The following is an 18,663-nucleotide window of genomic DNA, read 5'->3' on the forward strand; positions in this document are numbered from 1 at the left end:
GAGCGTGGGGCCGGGCCCTTCGCGGTGGTCCGCCGCTCCGCCCCTTTCCAGAGCGGCGAGATCGCGTTAAAAGCGGCAAAAATAGCCCGAATAGTTTCCCGATGCGGTTTCTTTCCGAGAGGAGGAGGAGGGAGGGGCCGGGGACCAGTGGGGCATGCGGCCCCAGAGGCGGTGGTGGGCCCCGCGCTGGCGATCCGCGGAGGGGCCGGGGCAGCCGCCTCGGGAGCCTGCACCCCGCAGAAGGGGTTCGGCGGGCGGGATGTCGGCCCCGAGCGCTCACCCGGCCCCGGTCACGGGTTAGGATCACACCCTCAGGTCCCCGTGGTCTCCTCTCCCGGGGCATGGCCCGCTGCTCACTCGCCCCGCCTGGCTTCCAGCCTGCCCGCAGCCTGCGGGCCCTGTGTCCGCTGCTCTCCTTCCATACCCTGCGCTGCCCGCTGCCGGGCCCTCCGAGAGCTCGGGTGCGCCCTAGGGATGCTGAAGGGCAGCCCAACGCCCTTGTGGCCAGCGTGGTGCCTGGGGAGATGCTTTTTTCAGCAACATGGGTCCCAGTTGGGAGCATGGCTGGTGAGGATCTGCTGCTGCTGGGCTCCCCTGCTCGAGCTGCAGCTGCCAGGTGTGGGAGCCCATAGGGTGGCTGGAAGCATTGCACTCGAGGGGTCATGTATTGGAGGCCATGCAGACCCGTAGCTCTGGTGGCTCTGGGATGCTTCTGCTCACTTGCCACAGTGCCACATGGTGAGTTACTGGCCAGTGCAGAGATAGGAATGGGAATTGTGAGCTGATGAGGGCAGCTCCTCCATGTCTGGGCCTGGGTGTAGGTGTCAGTAAGGATCTTGGCATACTGCGATGGATGTGTGAATGATATTGGCTGCTCACCCAAGGCTGGGAGTTTTGTCAGCACGAGGGCGACTGAGATGTCCTGTAGGAGTGGGTAGGGCAGCTGTCTCTTGCTATGGCAGCTATGGGTTGCCGTGTCTCCCTGCAGCAGCACGATGCCTACAGTCCCATGTCAGGCCAAGAGCCCAGCTAGCCGCCCTTCAGCACCCCAACTAAGATGGCCATTGTTCTCTCTCACTGAGCAATGTGTGGGCTCCCCACTGCAGCTACGTGTGCTGCTGAAGGTGGCTGGGAGCAGGGCTCAGGTGTGATGGCTTTCTCAGGCTCCCAGGCTTCCTCTGTGCAGGCGGAGGACAAGACACAGCGCTTCAAAGGCCTGGTTAAGAAGAGTCAGCAGCACAGTGCTGGAGGGCTCTCTGAGTCCTGCTCCGCGCAGCCAGGTGAGTGAACCCATGTGTCCTGCTGTTCTGTGACCTGTTCCAATCCCTCCTGCGGCTGCAGCACCCCGCGGCTGCCTGTCGGAGAGGGGGTGGGAGATGCAGGGCTGCGTGCCCGTGGCTCCTGTGGTGAAGTGTGGAGACAGTGAGTGGTGCCCTTCTGCCTGGTGTGGATACTGAGCCTGTCAGTGACACAGAATCACCACAGTCTTGGGGCTCGCGGTGTCACAGCACCTAACCGGCCTGGCATCAGGGGAGGAAAACCACGTCTTGCTTACTGAGCACTTTGAACATGAAAGGACAGATAGTAGCTTCTATTAGAGCAATTGATACAGCTGGAAAAAACAGACAAGCTTTCGGGCACAGATGTGCTGCGTGTATGGCTTTTTCCAGCTGCATCAGTGGGTCTCATAAAAAGTTATTGCCTCTGCCTACAAACCTCATTTCACTTAATTCTCGGATCATCACAGCTACAGCACAACTGCTTGAAAACGCAGGCAAGGAGCAGAAAGAGGGTTCTCTGACACAACGTCTTTAGACCTCCGAAAGGCCTCCAGCCAGACCACAGCTCCCAGCGAAGCCGGGCAGGCAGAACGCTACCCTGGAGCGTAGAGAACGGGCGGGGAGCAGCCTTCGGCTGCCGCAGCTGAATTAGGGAGCGGTGGCTGCTTAAGCTAATGAGGATGGTGGAGGCTGCGAGGGGTGTCAGAGAAAGCAGAAAAATGCAGCAAATAGGCCGGGATCTTGTTTAATGCGTACAGCTCGCACGGGGCCCATCCGCAGCAACGCTATCTGCAGGGCCAGGCCCCGCTGGGCGGGCCCCGCTGCCGGTTGCTAAGGACGCGGGGCGGGCCGAGTGCCGGAAGCGGCGGCGGCGGCGGCGGATGGAGGCTGAGCGGGAACGGGCAGAAGTGCCCCGCCGGGCGGGGGTGAGCGGGCCGGGGTGCTGCCGGCGGGGGGCGCCGCCCCCAGCGTGCCGTGCAGGTGGTGGTCGCGTTCCCCTCTGACCTTCCCGCGGCTATGGCCGCCTTCTGCGGGCCACCTGAAGCCGTTCGTGTCGGTGACTGCGTGCCCTTCGTTCCTCTGCCACAGGTGCCCAGGATGGGCCGGCGGGCTCGCCAGGACCTCTTCTCTGGTGAGAGCCTCAGCAGGAAGAACTCCTCTTCTGCGTCCACGGGAGAGGTGGGTGTAGCTCCAGGACATCCTCGCTGTGTCCCGCACGGAAGCTCGTTGCTGTCTTCTGAGATTCGTTCTCTCGTTACGTGCCTTACCCTTCGAAGTTTATCCTTAGAGTTGGGCCCGTGTGGCTGCCCTGCCCCTTCCCTCGTGCTGCTTTCCGCACCGCGTGCAGGGTTCACAGAGCTGTTAAATGGGGTTCTGGTTCCTCGTGGTGAGGTGTGGAGTAGTAACAAGCAGACTGGGACGTATTCCTCCAGTCGTGGCATATCTTGCCATACATACATGCAGGCTTATTGTTTTGTTACCAGTGTCTCACCACCCGTGATAGCAAGGCAGAGTACAAGTAAGCAGATACTTCTCGTTTGCATCTGGCTTCTGCAGGAGCCAGAGTACAATTTCTGGTGGTCAATATCAAGCTTGTATAGCAACTTGTATAGCAACAGTATTTTTCCATTCCTCTGCTCACAGGCTATAGAGGTCATGCTAGAAGCCAGCTTTGCAGCATGTGAGGCTTTGTGATAATGTACAAATTCATTTCCCATTTGACTTTGGAGATAGACTTTTGTTCAGAGTCTGTTCTTGTCAGTACCTCTTCAAAAAGTAGAAAGTAGCTGCCTGGAACCCTTCTCTCACAGGAGGGTGAGGGACCATCCTATAATAACCCAGAAAAGCTGAACCTTTTGATCTGATATCTTAGTGCTGCAGAATCCTCAAATTCTACGTGGGAGTACACTCTCTGATGTTTGCATGGCTTCTCCATAGCATTTCCTGCTGAAGTGAGCACCAGTCAAGAAAAGACATACAGTGTTCTCCCTGTCACCTTCAAATGGACAAAAGGCTCCTAAGATTTCCAGCTTACTGACTGTGATATTTGTGTAAATGAGAATAGTACTTTGGTTTTTGCAGTGCCTGTGTTTCAATTTCCAGCATACCATATCCTTGGTTTCTTTGAACTGCAAGGCCAATTTGCTCTGCTGAGCACTCTGGTACCAACTGAACTTCAAGTTTCTGAGCCCTGGGCCTTCTGTCTTAGGAGCGGCTGCTTCTCTGTGTCATGATGGAACTCTGAGTTGCTGTATCACACTCATCTGTCCCAAAGTATTTTCTGGGCATTTGTTTCCTTTGAGTCCCTGCTGTGTTGTTGAAAATATACCATTACAGCTTCTCTTAAAATTACACTGAATATCCTTTTTTTTTTTTCTTTTTTCTTTTTTTCCCCTTCTTTACCCCCCTGAAGAAAGTATGCTCCTTTTTCCCTTTGATCAGCACAACAGAGAATCATCTCTTCCCACTTATCTGTTCTTCTCCCTCTGGGTATGCTAGGAGGTCAAGAGGAATTCTGGGAGGGCATTTGTGGAAGGAAAGGCGCATACTAAGAACAGACCTAAACTCTATAGGGTTTGTAGCACTGCTTCCTGGCCACCTTAGGAAAAAAGTGAGTGCTCTGGTTTTTAGAGTTAAATCACTTTCCACTGGCAACTCTTTTTGGTGCTGCTGTGGATACTGGAGAACGAAGAAGAATATTTACAGTAAGAGGAATAACTGATACTCGCCAAGATATCTCTCATCCAGTTGAGGCTGGGCAGTTGTCACTGTCTATTTCACGTGACTAGCTGAAATTATTGTAAAATCACCACATGCCTTGGGTAGGAAGGGACCTTAAAGCCCACCCAGTCCCAGCCCCTGCTGTGTGCAGGGCTGCCCCCCACCAGCTCAGGCTGCCCAAGGCCCCATTCAGCCTGGCCTTCAGCACCTCCAGAAATGGGGCACCACAGCTTCTGGGCAGCTGTGCCTGTGCCTCACTGCTCTGAGTTGAAAAATTCTTTCTCATATCTAACCTAAGTGTCTCCTCTTTTAGTTTAAAAACATTTGCCATTGTCCTGTCACTATCACACTGTATACAGTCTCCCTCCTACTTATTAAATTCCCTTTTAGTACTAGAAGGCTGTAATGAGTTCTCTCTGGAGCCTCTCCCCAAAAAATCTCAGTTCATGCATACTAAAGAGCTGAATGTACCCTGTGAAGAAGCTCAGGAGATAAGACGTAATCCCCTGCTTTACCAGTGAGTCCTATGACTCTCCCAATTAGCAAGAGACCTCAGCAGCAGGTGGTTTCATCAGTGCTTTCTTCCGTCTGTCACTGAAGCACTAGAAAGGCATAACAGGAGATGCTAGGTGTTTGCAAAGCAAATGTAGCTTTTTATGCATTTATTTTGGTAATTTAAAAAACCAAAGTAACAGTGGGACTCATAGGTAAAGAAAGTCTTAGAAGCCAGCTGGTGGAGCAAGTGGGTGTCAACATCGGTTTGCTTCTAGTTGAGAGTGCCTCACTCTAATTGTTCTCTCACCACAATTGGCTTTGTGGACTGATTCCCTGCCTGGAAAAGGATGGAGGCATGTGGTAGGACTGCAGCTGATAGGTTGCAACTTACTGTGGTTGTGCTTAGTATGGCTAATGTCACAGAGATTATAACGGGTGTGGAGAGATCATAAAGATTCCCATCCTTGGACATCCTTGGAGAGGAATAAGAAGTAGAATCTTCTGACTGAAGGCAGTGAGCTTTTCAGCAGTAAAGGGTGAGGCCTTCCACACCTTAAACAGTTCAAATATGTTATTACTGGATCTTAACCACCAAGAAGAAAACTGTGTCAGTAGTCTCCCTTCAGACAGTTCTTTGTGTGCTGTTAACTGAAAGCCTTGGAGCTACAGGAGAAGAGACAAAATGCACTGTATCCTCAGCTTTTTCCTTTGTTCTGGAATTGGAAGCCTTTCATACATGGCCACGATTGGTAAGAAAAAGAACATTTAATAGAACTGATCTCGTGTTTTCCTTCACCCTGGACTGGCAACCGTGTTCTACTTTTCTGGAAGCTTGGCTCATCTCAAAAGTGTGGGGTCAGCTGTTAAAATGGGTGTCTCATTCAGCCCACTGGTCATCTTGAAACCTTTTCAAGGAGCATTACTAAAAGAAACTACAAAACAAAAACAATAACAGCAAAAAAACAACCTGCCACATTTTTTTAATTAGGACTGACCATAGTGGAGGAGGTTCCATGTAATTATTTCAGCAGATTTTATTCCTGTTAGTGATTTTGAAGACAGGTTTATCCTAAGCCTTTGTTGTATTGACACTTCTGTGGGAAGTTTTCTATTTGGGATAGTGATTCTGTCCTTGGTAGTACCTCAGGGTTTTAGCGTTGTTTTAGGGGTCATCTTGATTTTCTTTTATTTATTTTAATGTTTGTCCACCCAACCTCCACTCAGCTCAAATCTGTGATGAGAACACCTCATTTGTCCTCGCGGATGTCCTCACTTCTTGTCTTTTCTTGATGCCAGTAAGCACTCTGGATGTGTTTTACAGTCAGAACAGCTTGCTTGAAGGAAGCAGAAAGTACCTGTCAGTCCATGTTTCAGCTTTTGGACTTACTACAAGGAAATCACTTTGTGGAGTGAACTCATTTAGCATAATTAAAAAGATCTTTGTTTTGAAGTCAATAAGCAAATCTTCTGAGTTGGAGTGTAGATCTTATCAGTTTACCACAGATCTTTTGTTGACCTGGACTCTGTCTTCAAAAAGAGACTTCAAACAATGGTACTGTCTGTCTTCTTTCACATATGTGTTGTGGAAACCTGTTCCCTCGGACATAACTGCAGTCTCTTGTGCCTTGTAGCCTGCTATACATCCCCCAAGCTTTATAAAGCAACACAGTATCTTAGTATTTTTTGTCTGCCTGTTGTGTATATGCATTGTTGGCTCTTCTGCAATAAATTCCTGAACTGTAGTAGTCTCTCTGATTCCTCTGGCCACATCTGTTTGATAGCTCCCGTTCCTGTGTGGAATTATCTGCATTGCCTTCAAATTCAGACTCCTTGAGGAGCTCCTTAAAGGTCATTAAGCTGACAGTCTGCCATCTAACATGCAGAGCATTCCTGCTTTTTCAGAAGTACAAGTACCAACAAACAACAGTGCAGCTGTATACTATTTCAGGAGGCAAGAAGGAACATGATTATTTGCTGTAACTGGTGCAATCAGCATCCTCCTGCAGCAATGGCTGTGCATGTTCCTGGTCTTCAGATCTCCTTGGCAATTTAGCAGGCACTTCTTGAGCACCCAGGGGAATATGCTGTAAATGGGAATTCCTAGAGATAAATTTACTTGCTGCATGCCAGAACTCTGCATTTCAAACATTCATTTTCAGAAGAGTAATATATCCATTTTCCATTGGGAGGCCTTTCCCATCCCCTGGCTTGCTGTGTTGCTTTTTACTCATCTTGACGGTATCGGGTTTCTGGCAAAATGGGACAGACTTGAGCTGGGGGTGTTATTTGTGCAGAGGGAGGGGTGGATGATGCAATGAGATCTGTTGAAGATCTTTGTTCTCGCGTTCTACCAGGACTTCTGGATGCTTGTCTAGAATAAAAGTCCTGGCTCTAGCATTGCTGCATCCAACTGCCTGAATGCTAGCTCAATGACATTCACCAAAATAAAATATTCAGCCAGATTCAGAGCTCTTAAGGAGATTGGTTTGGAAAGCTGAGTGGAAAAGACTTCTGTTTAAATATATCAGCATTTTTTTCCTTTTCTGTGTCTGCTCAGCAGGAGTGGGCTATCTGTTGTTCCATAAGAAATCAGTATGCAAAAATATTTTTGTATTATTCTGCTTAAGCAGTCCATTTTCTCTTTATCCTACTGTGGAGAGGCTCCCCTGGGACTTTGCTCAAGACTTTCTTGAGTTTCTGCTCTTACAAACCCTATGTGATGTTGTGAGTGTCTTTCTTGCAGTGCTTTGTAGATCATCTGCAGAGACTGCTTTTTTGTAGGCAGTGCACCAGCCTGAAGGATGAGGTTTACCAGGCTGTGCTGGGGGCCTCTCCTGACAGGTAGGACAAGGGTTACTTTCACATAATGGCAGAATTTGTCCAGAACTGTCATTTTCTTCTGCATGTTTTACCCAGGTCTGGGGAAAGGCTCTGTTCTTTCATTTCTGAAAGTGTGTTCTTCCCTCACACGCACAACCATTGCTAGGTTATGACAGGTACCTGTTATCTGTAAGCATGCCGATGTAGTTGTAGTCCTAGAGTGATAGTTAAAAAAAGAATATTTCTATCTTCAAAAATCTTACGTAGGCAAGTGTACAGACAAAACATTGAACTGCCTCCACTGTGTGCTGGGCAGATGTTCCCACTAGTGTGTTTTACAGAGAAGCTCTTTGCACTTCTGCCAGTCAGCTTACAGATGCCCTGGTAGTGGCTTCAGGCCACATTCTTTAGGCTAACGTGCTAGCTTCATTTAAATGGGACTCTGGTTGTTTAAACCAAGCAAATAGACAACTGCACATCAGTTGCTGAGGATGAAACCCGGATGGAAGAGTGCTCAAAAAAGTGGTTCTATAAATGCTTCTTTCCAGATGTCTTGTCCAGCAGGATTTCCTTCTGTTTTTAGTGCTATTTGTTAAATGTATCCATAGGTGTAGTTACATAAAGCAAAAATGAGGTTTGAGAAATAGGAAAAAAAACTTGTTAGGTGATGAATTTGTTCAGAAGGAGGGGAAAATAGAAAACAAAATATATGCTTCTAGCAAGATGTGTATGAATGCCTGTCACTCACTAGGTGACACTGCAGATGCTATGCATTTTTTGCATGGTGGTTGTCTGTTGTGGTAGCCCAGGACTTCTCCTGACTTAGATGGAGTTGCCTCTTGATGTAACTGGTCTGTATGTACAGGTGAAAATGGAGAGAGGAAGAATGATCTCACCTTACTGGCTTAGGAAGGAAGATGAAACACTATATGGGTGGTGTTTGGTTGCCCTGCCTCGGGCAGGGGGTTGGAGATTCATGATCCTTGAGGTCCCTTCCAACCCTGTGATTCTGTGGTGTACATTCTGTGGTGTACATGACTGTGAGTCCTGTGCCACCTGGGTTCTGTACATCTGGAGGAGCTTAGATCATGCTGGACCCCGTAGACATCTTTTTGCTGTCAGATACAGGAATAAGGAGTCCCTGGTTAACAGATACACAGTTCCAATGGATCTTATTGGTTAGGTCAATCTGGTTTCATTTACTCTGCTTTCAGATATGGACACTTCTGTACCCTGCTGCCCTATTAACTGCATGTAGGCTCCCTCTGTCTTAATAAGGCCATAAGACCAAATGGCAACACAGAAACTAAATGGATTCGGATACCAAAATATTTTAATTGGAGATGTCTTTATAAATTACATGACTTCCCTTCTCTACCAGAGAGATAATGCAGTCCAGATAAAGGTCAGGTGGATTAAAGTAGTGGTTTCAGCCGTAGTCCCTGTACTGGGTCTTAGGATACCTATACTTTCCCTGAATTATTCTGTTATTTCTTGAATTGTGTAGAGATTACTGAGTTCTTCAGTTGCCTTCTCCATGCATTTGATGCCTAACAATCAGTTGTTGCTGTGCTTTTTCTGGCAGTGTTAGTCAGAAAGATTCTCAGCTAGTTCACAAGTTTCATGGTAATGAACAGGCTGCTTTCTGTAGTCATTCATCTGCCTTATAACTAAGCTGTTCCCTTCTACAGTAGGGTTAACTAAAGTTCATATACTTATGCAACGCTGTTGTCAGCTAGGGCTATCTCAAGCTAACTGCTACAGCTACCACTACAAGTGGAGAATTTGACTTTGCTCAGTGTCTCCCAAAAAAGGGGTACAGTCAGCTATGGTAAATAACTCCCAGCATGACAGCTCCAGCATCTCTTCTGGACTGGCACAGTTGCAGAGTCTGGCCATTCAGATCTTTCTAGTGTCCTACATGCCTGAGTACCATGGGCTTTCTTGCATTAGGTTAGTTCTATTCTTGATCTTATTGTAGTATTTGTTTGATTTCGTTTTTTAGTATTCCTTTTAATGATATGATTGCTGTCCACTTTTCATGCCATTGCAGTCAAACAGGCATGCTTTGTGGTATCATAGTATGCGTAAATGACTGGATATAAAACCTTACAGTAATGGGATCAACTTTGCACTTTGTTCAAGTGATTAAGGTTGCACAGCATATGCTGCAGGACAGTTCATATCAATCTTCAAGCTATTTTGTGCAGAATTAATTAGCTTTTCCTTTTAACTTCTTTCTCTCCTTTCCCCTCCTTATCCTTCTAGGATGAAGACCCTGAGGAAAAGGTTGACCATGTAAGGCTAGAAGCTTTCTAGGTAGATACTGGCTTCTCTGAAGGGGACTAGTAAGGCTAACCTATTGATGTGCCTGGGGCCTACCATAGGAGGGGGACCCTAGTGCTAGAGAGTAAGACAAAATCATTCCTGAGAGCAGTGCCTCTCCTGCATCTTCCGTTCCTGTTGTTGACAATTTTTTGTCTTATTATCTGGAAGCAACTCTTATCAGCTGCTGCTTCGTGTACTCAGATCACAGACCTTTGTGTGGCCATTGAAAAGGCATTCTGTTTTCATTTAAAAATCAGGACAGAAAGTAGCAGACAGATTACAGAACCTGTCTGAGGCTACATGTGCTGTCCACTTTGTTTAGCTTACTCCCACAACATGAAAACTTGTTTTAAGAGATTATGAAGTCTCACTGGTGCCCCAGAGGAGAAGGCCAGCCAGCAGTAACAGGATTCTGTGCTTGTGTATTTCCTGTGAGTCTTTCCTGGCTCAAGTAGCTCTTTGTAGATGTTAGATATTTAAAGCATCCTTTCCCATATGCTCATTCTTTCTGCTGAAAAACCAACTCTGTCATAGTGTAGTAGCTCCATTCAAGAAGTTTGGAGCCCAGAAAAGAAACTTGTATCACCCGTCTCATTAATTCTGGTCTCAGCAGCATTCTGTTATTGTAAGAATTGAGTACTCTTCAGTTTTCTCTGATGGTGCTAGAGATGATATTGTAGAAAAGATCCACTGAGTGTATTATATCCACTGGAAGCTGCTGGAGAGGGTCCAGAGTAGGGACACAAAGATGGTCAGAGGTCTCCCCTATGAAGACAGGCTGAGGGAGCTGGGCTTGTTCAACCTGGAGAAAAGAAGGCTGCGGGGTGACCTCATTGCAGCCTTTCAGTGCCTAAAGGGAACGTACAAACAGGAGGGGAATCAACTCTTTGAAAGGGTAGATAACAGCACGACAAGGGGAAATGGTTTTAAGCTGAGGGAGGCAAGATTTAGGTCGGATGTCAGGGGGAAATTCTTTATTATGAGAGCGGTGAGGTGCTGGAACAGGCTGCCTGTCCCTGGAGGTGTTCAAGGCCAGATTGGATGGGGCCCTGGGCAGCCTGCTCTAGTATTAAATGGGGAGGTTGGTGGCCCTGCATGTGGCAGGGAGGTTGGAGATTCATGATCCTTGAGGTCCCTTCCAACCCAAGCCATTCTTTGATTCTATTAGTCAGCGACAGATACTTCAGGACCCAGAGCACTTTTCCAAAAATCAGGCAAAAAGACTACCTGCAGATGGGTATTATTTTGGGAAGTACTTACCCAATAGCATTTTTTCATAATAATTGTCTTAAACTTTCTTATTTATTTATGTATTACCTCAGTGAACCCAGTCCTTACAGTTGTTTCACTGGAACTAATTCTGCCTTTCATGCATTGCCCTAATTCATAGGTTCTGAAGAGCTGCTGTACTGAGTGGTGGCTGGTCACATGCTGCAGGCACCTTCTTGCTCCTGGCTGCACAATTTCATTAAAGCAACTAAACTGATTTGACTTCCACATGAACAATTGTTATTGATTTGGGGGTGTTGTGCAGTCGTGCCCATCAAGGAGGTGAAGTGATCCCCCCTCTGAAACTACTCCTATCTAGATAGCTCCTGCATACCTTATTAAGCAGCATGGTCATGCTTGAAAGTATTTTTTCATTTGTAAATGCCTGTGAAGGGCAACAAAATGGTTAACTGAGCATTGAGAAATCTGACTGATCATTAGTCTGCTTGTACGTTTTTAATACTTGTATGCTTAAAATGCCTACTGACTACTATTAATTGTATCATAGCCCCCTTCCAAACCAATTATTAGCAGAACTTTATATTGTGTGATCCAAAACTGTTCAGTTGCAGTATATCCCTTCCTTAGTCATTGCCTGGCCAAGCTGAAATACTTGGATTCTTGAATCATGTCCGAAGTTGGCCCCTTTGTCCCTCTGATGGCTCACGTAACCCTTCTCTGAACTCCCTTTGGGCTGTGCTGAGTGTTACAATCTGAACTCTTCCTGGATTTGGTCCCTTTCCTCATGCTGCTCTGAAGTTTGTAGCTGCCAGAATATCAGCAAACACCCAGTCGGTGCCTTTGATGTGAGCGTACCTGCTGAAGTCCTGCCCTGCGGCTGGCTGCCTGCTCAGAGACTTGTTTTGCATCCCCTGGCAAACCACTCATCTCACATCTGAATTTTTGCCAGTTGAGTCACTCGTTTGTCTGTGCCTTCCAAGGCTGCCTGGGACATGAAGCCAAAGGCCGCAAGGCTGATCAATGGTATAAGAAAAGGGTGTATCCCAATTTCTTAGTTAATTTGCAGAGGCAGAATAAGCAGGAGTATGAAAGTGGCTGGGAGCCAAGATTTTTGCTGGGTTCTCTTCCTGGCTTTGCCACAGGTTTGCTTTAGGGCCTTAGAGAAGTCGCTTCTTGAATTTGCTTTAGCCCCTGTTTAAAGGAGGGATAGAACTTCACATAGGAAAATTGTGGGGATTCCCTAAACACAAATCCGCAGAGAAGATACCTTGCCCTCATAGCAAAATCAATATTTTAGCCCATTGTAGGCCCCTGTGTAGTATGCAGATGATGTCAGATGGGGCTGGGAATTAAGGTGATAGAAAGAGGCTAGGAACTGCAATGTGTCTGAAACCCTGCTGTCCTGTGGAGTTCTGGCACCTCTCAGAGTTGTGGGAGAGCAAGCCCTTCCACCATCCTGGTGCTTCGGAGTTGTCAGTCACAGAGTAGGACTTCTTTTCTTCAGGGACCACCAGGGATGGAGGTGTTAATGTTGATGCTGAAGCCACGTGTTTTACACACAAATTCGGAGTTCAAACCTGCCATCTCCTTTCCAAGCTGGAAGACACTGATTCTATTGCCCTCTTCTTCCTCTGTAAAGATGTTTCTCGCTATGAGCTGTTCTGGGTCTGAGAAGGCTCTCAGTCCCTTCTCTTGAAGCTGCTCTGCTTTGCAGAAGGGAACTGGAAGCAATCTTGGGCTGCAGGAAAGGGCTTTCGAACATTTGAGCAGAGGGGCATCTGTTCTAGGACTAATGAATCCAGCTGGGACCTTGTCCTATAGCTCTGTTTTGGTAGACCTGCCATAGGTAGTCTTGATGGGAGAGAACACCTGATTTTTGACCCCTCACTAGGTGGTTGGTGACTTCTATGTCTCCTCGTCACTCAAAATTTGATGACATGCTTTAAGGCAACAATTGCAAAGAAATGAAGATCTGACCTCTCCAGAGGGGCAGCCAAGTTCTTCTGTAGTTCTAGACCCCAGTGCTTTTAAAACGGTTTGAATGGGAAAAAATGGGCTGTTGCTTTTTAGGTTAAGAAGACATGTCAAGAACAAATGTTTTCAATAAATGCTTTTGGAGGAACAGCTATTGAAGTTTTAAGTGGCTGAAATGTGAAGCTGATTGCAGACCTGTGTTGCTGAGTGACCCTGTTTGGTGAGGTTATATCTTTGCAACCTAAAATACAGTGCAGATGACTCAGGGACGCCCTGATGAGGAGCAGCCTGCACCGGCTGTGCAGTGCTGAGCTGTGGCACAGCTTGGTTACCTGAAGTAACTAAAGCTAGACTGTTTACAGAGTGGAGCTGACTCACATGAATCCTACTTGCAGGTGTGTCTGCACCTGTGGTGTAGACATGGCCTTGGGCTCTGTATGATCAGGGCCTTTAATCAGAGTGGTATTTTCCTAACCCATTTCTTATCTGAGCACAGTGGTTGGCACCCAACTCCAAACTCATTCTGTTGTCTGATCTGGTCTCAATCTGCCTTGCAGGCGCTCCCCTAGTGGTCTTCCCCACATTTCTTGCCCGTTGCTTAGAAATGTGGAACTGCGGATCCAAACACTGGTGCAGTCATCTGTGTGCTTTCTGGGGGACTTTATTTATGCAATATCAATGACACGGTTTTAGGCAATGTCCAACCTCTTTAGTCCAGAGAGTTCATGACTTAAGAAGACGCATATAGTTGTAATGCAGCCTCTTAAAACCCTTTTTTGGATCTATGACTTGCGTGACAGTAAGATCTAGAGAATGTTGGTGAATGGGACAAAAAGTTCACATCCCAAAGACCCTGCGGTCTTACTGCATTGTTTTTCTCTCCAGCATCCTGCTCTTCCCTGTGACCTTCAACTTGTAGAAGAACTCTCACCAGAGTAAGGCTACTTTTTGTGTATAGTTTGTTGCCAGGGTTTTGCCTTCTTAGGCATTCAGCTGGGAGTGGGATGGACTGGAAGTAGCTCTTGAAGTGAGTGGCATTTCTGAGAATCTGGGAGGGTTCTCAAAGGCAGAATTTCCTGTAGCTAGGGCACATTTTTAATACCCTACTATATGTGTGCTTGTTCTGGACTGGACTAAGTATGTCCATGTGTGTCCTAGTCGCTGTCATCTGTTTGGGTTCTTGCATTATGCTTATAAACACACTCCGCCACTATCCGAAGCAGTACTGACTTTTTTTTACCTGCTTCCTTTTCTCAAGGATTGCGTATTTTTCTCCAGTGGCCTTCTGGTTACTTGTAGAGTTGCAGGGCTCCCAGCCCGTTCCCGGGGACCGCACAGCTGGAAGTTGGCCAGGTTCTCCAGGAGGAATCTCAAAAATGCAGCTGAACTTCTGTTCCCTAATTAGGCCAACTTCCCCAGTGTGAGCCCCAGCACTGTGTGGCCCAAGCTCCCCAAGGCCTCCCGCTGCCTCTCTCCTGTGTACCCCAAGTGCCTGGCTGGCAAGGCAGCTCTTTTCAATTTCCTGAGATTATTTGGAGTCTTTTGATGACATCTACTCAAATAGCATTTCTAGTCCCCAGCTTTTTTAGTGGTATCCTTCCTGCTTGGCCACCTTGATTTGGATTATGGGCAAAACCTGAAAATCTCATGGAAAATAATTTTATTATCAGCTTTTCTTTTTCCTTCCACGCATTTATTTCATGCTTCAAGTGCTCCCAGGCCTATCTGAAGGTAGCAGAAGAACTGTAGGAGGGGTGTAGGTGGATGTGAATGTCTGTCAGTGTATAGCACAAGGTAAAAGCAAGTGGGTTGAGAGACGTTTACATCTTGGAAGGCTGGAAGCCTTATAACTGTGGTTGTGAGAGGTTTCTACTTGGTAATCCTTTGCTGGTAGAATCAGATTGTTTTGCACTGTTTTCATGCAGAGGAGAGCAGCAACTCTTGAGACAAGGTGTCACACACTGCAGTATGACAGCTTCCCTAGCAGGTGCACATGCTACTTAGCCAGAGCTGACTGTTGTTCTAGGGAAGAGGTTCTTGTCAGCTATTAACCAAGATGAGCTGTTCCTTTGCTTGCTGTGATAGATGTCAAAATATTTGAAGCCCCCCAAGAAATGTTTCCATCTCAAAAGCCTTTTCCGTAATAAAGGGATGTCAGTGACTATGAAAAACAAGATAGTGGAAGAAATGAGAATCCAGTGTTTTCTGTTGGGCACTGTAGATGTGCAGAAGTCCTTGGAGGAGACGCATTACTTCTGCAGTCTGTGGATGTGATAAAGGCGGCTAGCAGAGATGGGCCACTTTTTGCAAAAATACAAGGCTTGCATACAGTTGGGAACAGATCCCTTTTTGATATCATATGTGCTTTGAGATGTGAATAGGTTGTGAATGTTATGTGGCTGCTTAGAAGTAGCAGGGCTGTTTGACTTACAGCTCCTTAACAAGCAACAGTCAGAACTAATTACTCAGGGCTGTTTGTGGAGATCAGCTTTCCCGCAGTCAGGGAGCCTCTGGCAACTTGCTGGAGGAACGGAAACTCGGGTCTGGCCATACACCTTTCTTTCTGCTTCATGGCCATTATTGGATGAAAAGAAGGTGCTTATGTGCCAAATAAAAATATCGCCATGTTTGTATGTGAAGGAGAACACAGATCTCACACATTTTAAGGACAAGAGAAAGATTGTGTGTCCTCTTTTGTGTACTGTCAATGTCATTTGAGTCCCTGCCTCCTGCATAGAGTGCTTGCTGTTTCAAAGGAGTTGTCATGTTGATAAATTAATCCACATTTCCAGATCCTCCTGAGAATCTGAGGGACTCAAAATGCCCATCTGCCTATGTCATGGTGGGTCAGAAGCATCCTAACTAACATCCTAACTAACTGGATCCTCCAGTTAGTTGCTTCCATGAGGGAAGCAACACCCAGCTAGCACCATCCAAGCTGCAGACATGAGCCGACAAGTAGCCTGGAAATTTCTGCCCTAATGAGGAAGCTGGATTAGAATCTTACATCTATCTGATAAGAAAGATCCTGAAGAAGAAGGTAGAATTTCTTCTTTAATGAAAGATAGATGGGATTCAGGTAAGCTGAGCAAGGCCAGTAGTTTTCCAAATGGGAGATAAAATCCTGATTGTGATGGTAGTATGAAAGCATTGATAAGAGTACCTGGGAAACCCTGCCTTCGGGAAAATGGCACCAAAATGAATTTCTGAGAAAAAATCAGCAGGAGATACAGAACATGGCAACATGCCTGAAAAAAAGAGAGTCTGCAGAAACTAAGATAGGGGAAATCTGGAGATAAGGAATTGACAACTCAAGCAGAAAAAGCAAGCCGTGGTGAACAAGTGATTAGTTAATGGTGTGAAACCGACTGAGCAGCAGCAGTTGAGAGAGAACTCTTTTGTCAGGAGCTGGTGGATTCTCTGTGTTCTGAACACTAAATCACTTTGGGCACATAGTTTTGTATATGTAATGAAACTCTTGCCTTTGATATGGCAGGTAGTACTGACAGGTTCTGATCATTTTAAAGCCCACAGTCGTTTTCATCAGGAAGACGTGTTCAGGAGCACATTTGCTCCATGACAGAAGAACAGCGTCTTTCATTTCTGCTCTGCTTCCTCTGGCATTGGCATTCTTCTCACCTTCTGTGTCAAGCTTGCTTGCAGTTGCAACTTTTCTAACTGTGACCATATTACGGCAATGCATAACATTGCATTCTCAATTGTAAATTACATTTTAGAAGTGGGAAAGGTAAGTTTATTTACTTGACAGGAGTGCTTGTGGCATGTGACCTTATTATGGCACTTTCCAGGCAACTAACAAAGAAAAACTATTTATTCTCAGCTGACAGGTAACGTTGCCTTTCCTGTTGCTAGTGTTCCTGTGGGCAGCTCAAAAAAAATTACCTGATTTATTGCAAGAGGAATAAAAGGGCTGTAGGTGTATGTGGAGTGTTTGTCAGCATCTGCCAGATATTCAGGGCTGCCTGATGCGTATGATCAATGGGAATACATTATAAAATTGGAAAGACATGGGAACCAACCCCCTAAACACAGTGGAGTCGCATCGTGTGCAAGGGCTGGAGCAGCCATTCTCACCACACTTCTATCTGAAGTGCCCAACTTTGCTCCCTGGAGCTGAAGAAGGGTTTTGGTGATGCAGGACTTAAATTGCCAGTGCACTGACGTGTCTTGGAAATGCTGTGTTTTCCCTCAGCCTTATGCCCAGGTTCTTTGGTTACATCTGTGTTCAGGAGCAGGGCCTGCTGGCTACTAGGGGAATGGTGCAGGGAAAGGAGGGAGAAGGGCTGTTTGCGTGGGAAGGATCAGTGTGGGAGGGAGTGTGTTTCTGAGGTAGGGGTGTGTGTAATGGGAATAGGGATGTTTTTGTGGGCACGCACGCCCATATGTGGTGTGTTTTTCCCCATTTTCCTGGGCTTTGGGTGTGTCCAGATCAACTGAATTCAAAATGCTCCTTTTTTGGCACTGTAGCCTCTTCTCTGGTTTGGCATCTTAAGAATCTGGGGAAATCATTTCAAGATCAGAAAACTCCATTCACTTGGGCCCCTGAAGGCTTCACATTCTGTGACATGGTCATTCCAGTCGACTGAGCTCTGTCCCCTGCGGATGAGCCCATATAAGGAGGCTGTTTCCTGCGTTTCACGCTCCCTGCCTGTCCCTCTGCCCTCCTGTGCTCCCTTTGCTGAAGAAAGCTGGTATTTTGGGACTGCAGCTCCTGCCTCATTCCTGCTCCCTGTTTATTTTTGGAGAATGACTATTTTTGCTCCTATCAGGGAGCTATGCAGGGTCGTGCCCCCTCCCTGCAGCAGGCAGTGGCTGCCCCTGGCAGGCTCTCTTCATTTCCCACACTCACAAACAATGCTTCTGTTTCAAGAAATAAACACAGGAGACCCCTACCATCAGAGGTTAGTTCATCCCCTTCTTCATCTGTGACAAGAGACAATTTGGCTTTGGCTCAGGTTTGACCCCACCTCACAAGCAAGCTTCCCTTGTCAGGTCAGAGATCCTCAGGAGTCACCCAGCCCATTTGCTTTCTTAATAAAAGCTTTGGGAGCTGTATGTCCTCTTTCCATCAACCCAGATTAGACTTCTTTGCATTTACCATGTTTTCCCCATTTTTGGACATTTTACCCCATTATCCTTTTTTTTCGGATCATTCCTTCCTGAGTCTGTTGCAGCTGGGCACCATCAACTGAAACAGACTGCCCAGGAGGTGGTGGAGTCACCATCTCTGGAATTGTTCAAGAACCATGTAGATGGGGCACTGAGAGACATGGTTAGTGGGCACGGTGGTGATGGTTGGGCTGGTTGATCTTAGCAATCTTTTCCAACCTTTAATGATTATATGATTCTGTGACAATCAGGAGCTATATGTAAGTATTTATCCACTGGGTTCATCTTACTTCTGCTTTTGGTATTGCATGTTATGTAGAACACTGAAGCTACTGCTGCATGAGGTGCTTCAGGCAGGGGGCTGGGCCCCAAACTGCAGAAGGCATTGGGCAGCTCTCACATGGTGGGCCTGGTATTTGGAAATTCCTGTTGTGAGCCCCAAGTCAAATTCTTGTTTTCTCTTGCCACGTGGCTGAGTGCCACACAAGACAAAATAGCAGGGAGTGTCTATAAGCTCTGAGTGAACTTTCCCTTTATCGTCCCAGAGGTGGTGATGGCAGGATACATCTTGCCTAACGTTATAGGTCTTCGCTGTAGTTGTCATCTGACTTTCTATTCTAGTCAGTGGAGAAAAGCAGATCTTTCTAAGGAACAATTTGCCATCTAAAATACGATGTCCAAAATG

The 18,663-nt window shown here is 46.7% G+C and overlaps 1 protein-coding gene across 1 annotated transcript in view; it reads left to right on the forward strand.

The window, feature by feature from the left end:
* Positions 1-2,161: 2,161 nt before the first annotated feature.
* The window catches only part of IFT43 (intraflagellar transport 43), a gene marked incomplete at both ends in the record, with an annotated part of 44,179 nt that continues 27,677 nt past the window's right edge, over positions 2,162-18,663 (forward strand). Inside the window, 3 exons of the mRNA XM_079536623.1 lie at positions 2,162-2,206; positions 2,370-2,459; positions 9,585-9,614. Coding sequence (XP_079392749.1) covers positions 2,162-2,206; positions 2,370-2,459; positions 9,585-9,614 — 165 coding nt within the window. The remainder of the gene's footprint in view (positions 2,207-2,369; positions 2,460-9,584; positions 9,615-18,663) is intronic.

This window comes from Tetrao urogallus (assembly GCF_951394365.1).
Source record: "Tetrao urogallus genome assembly, chromosome: 6".
Taxonomy (NCBI): Eukaryota; Metazoa; Chordata; class Aves; order Galliformes; family Phasianidae; genus Tetrao; species Tetrao urogallus.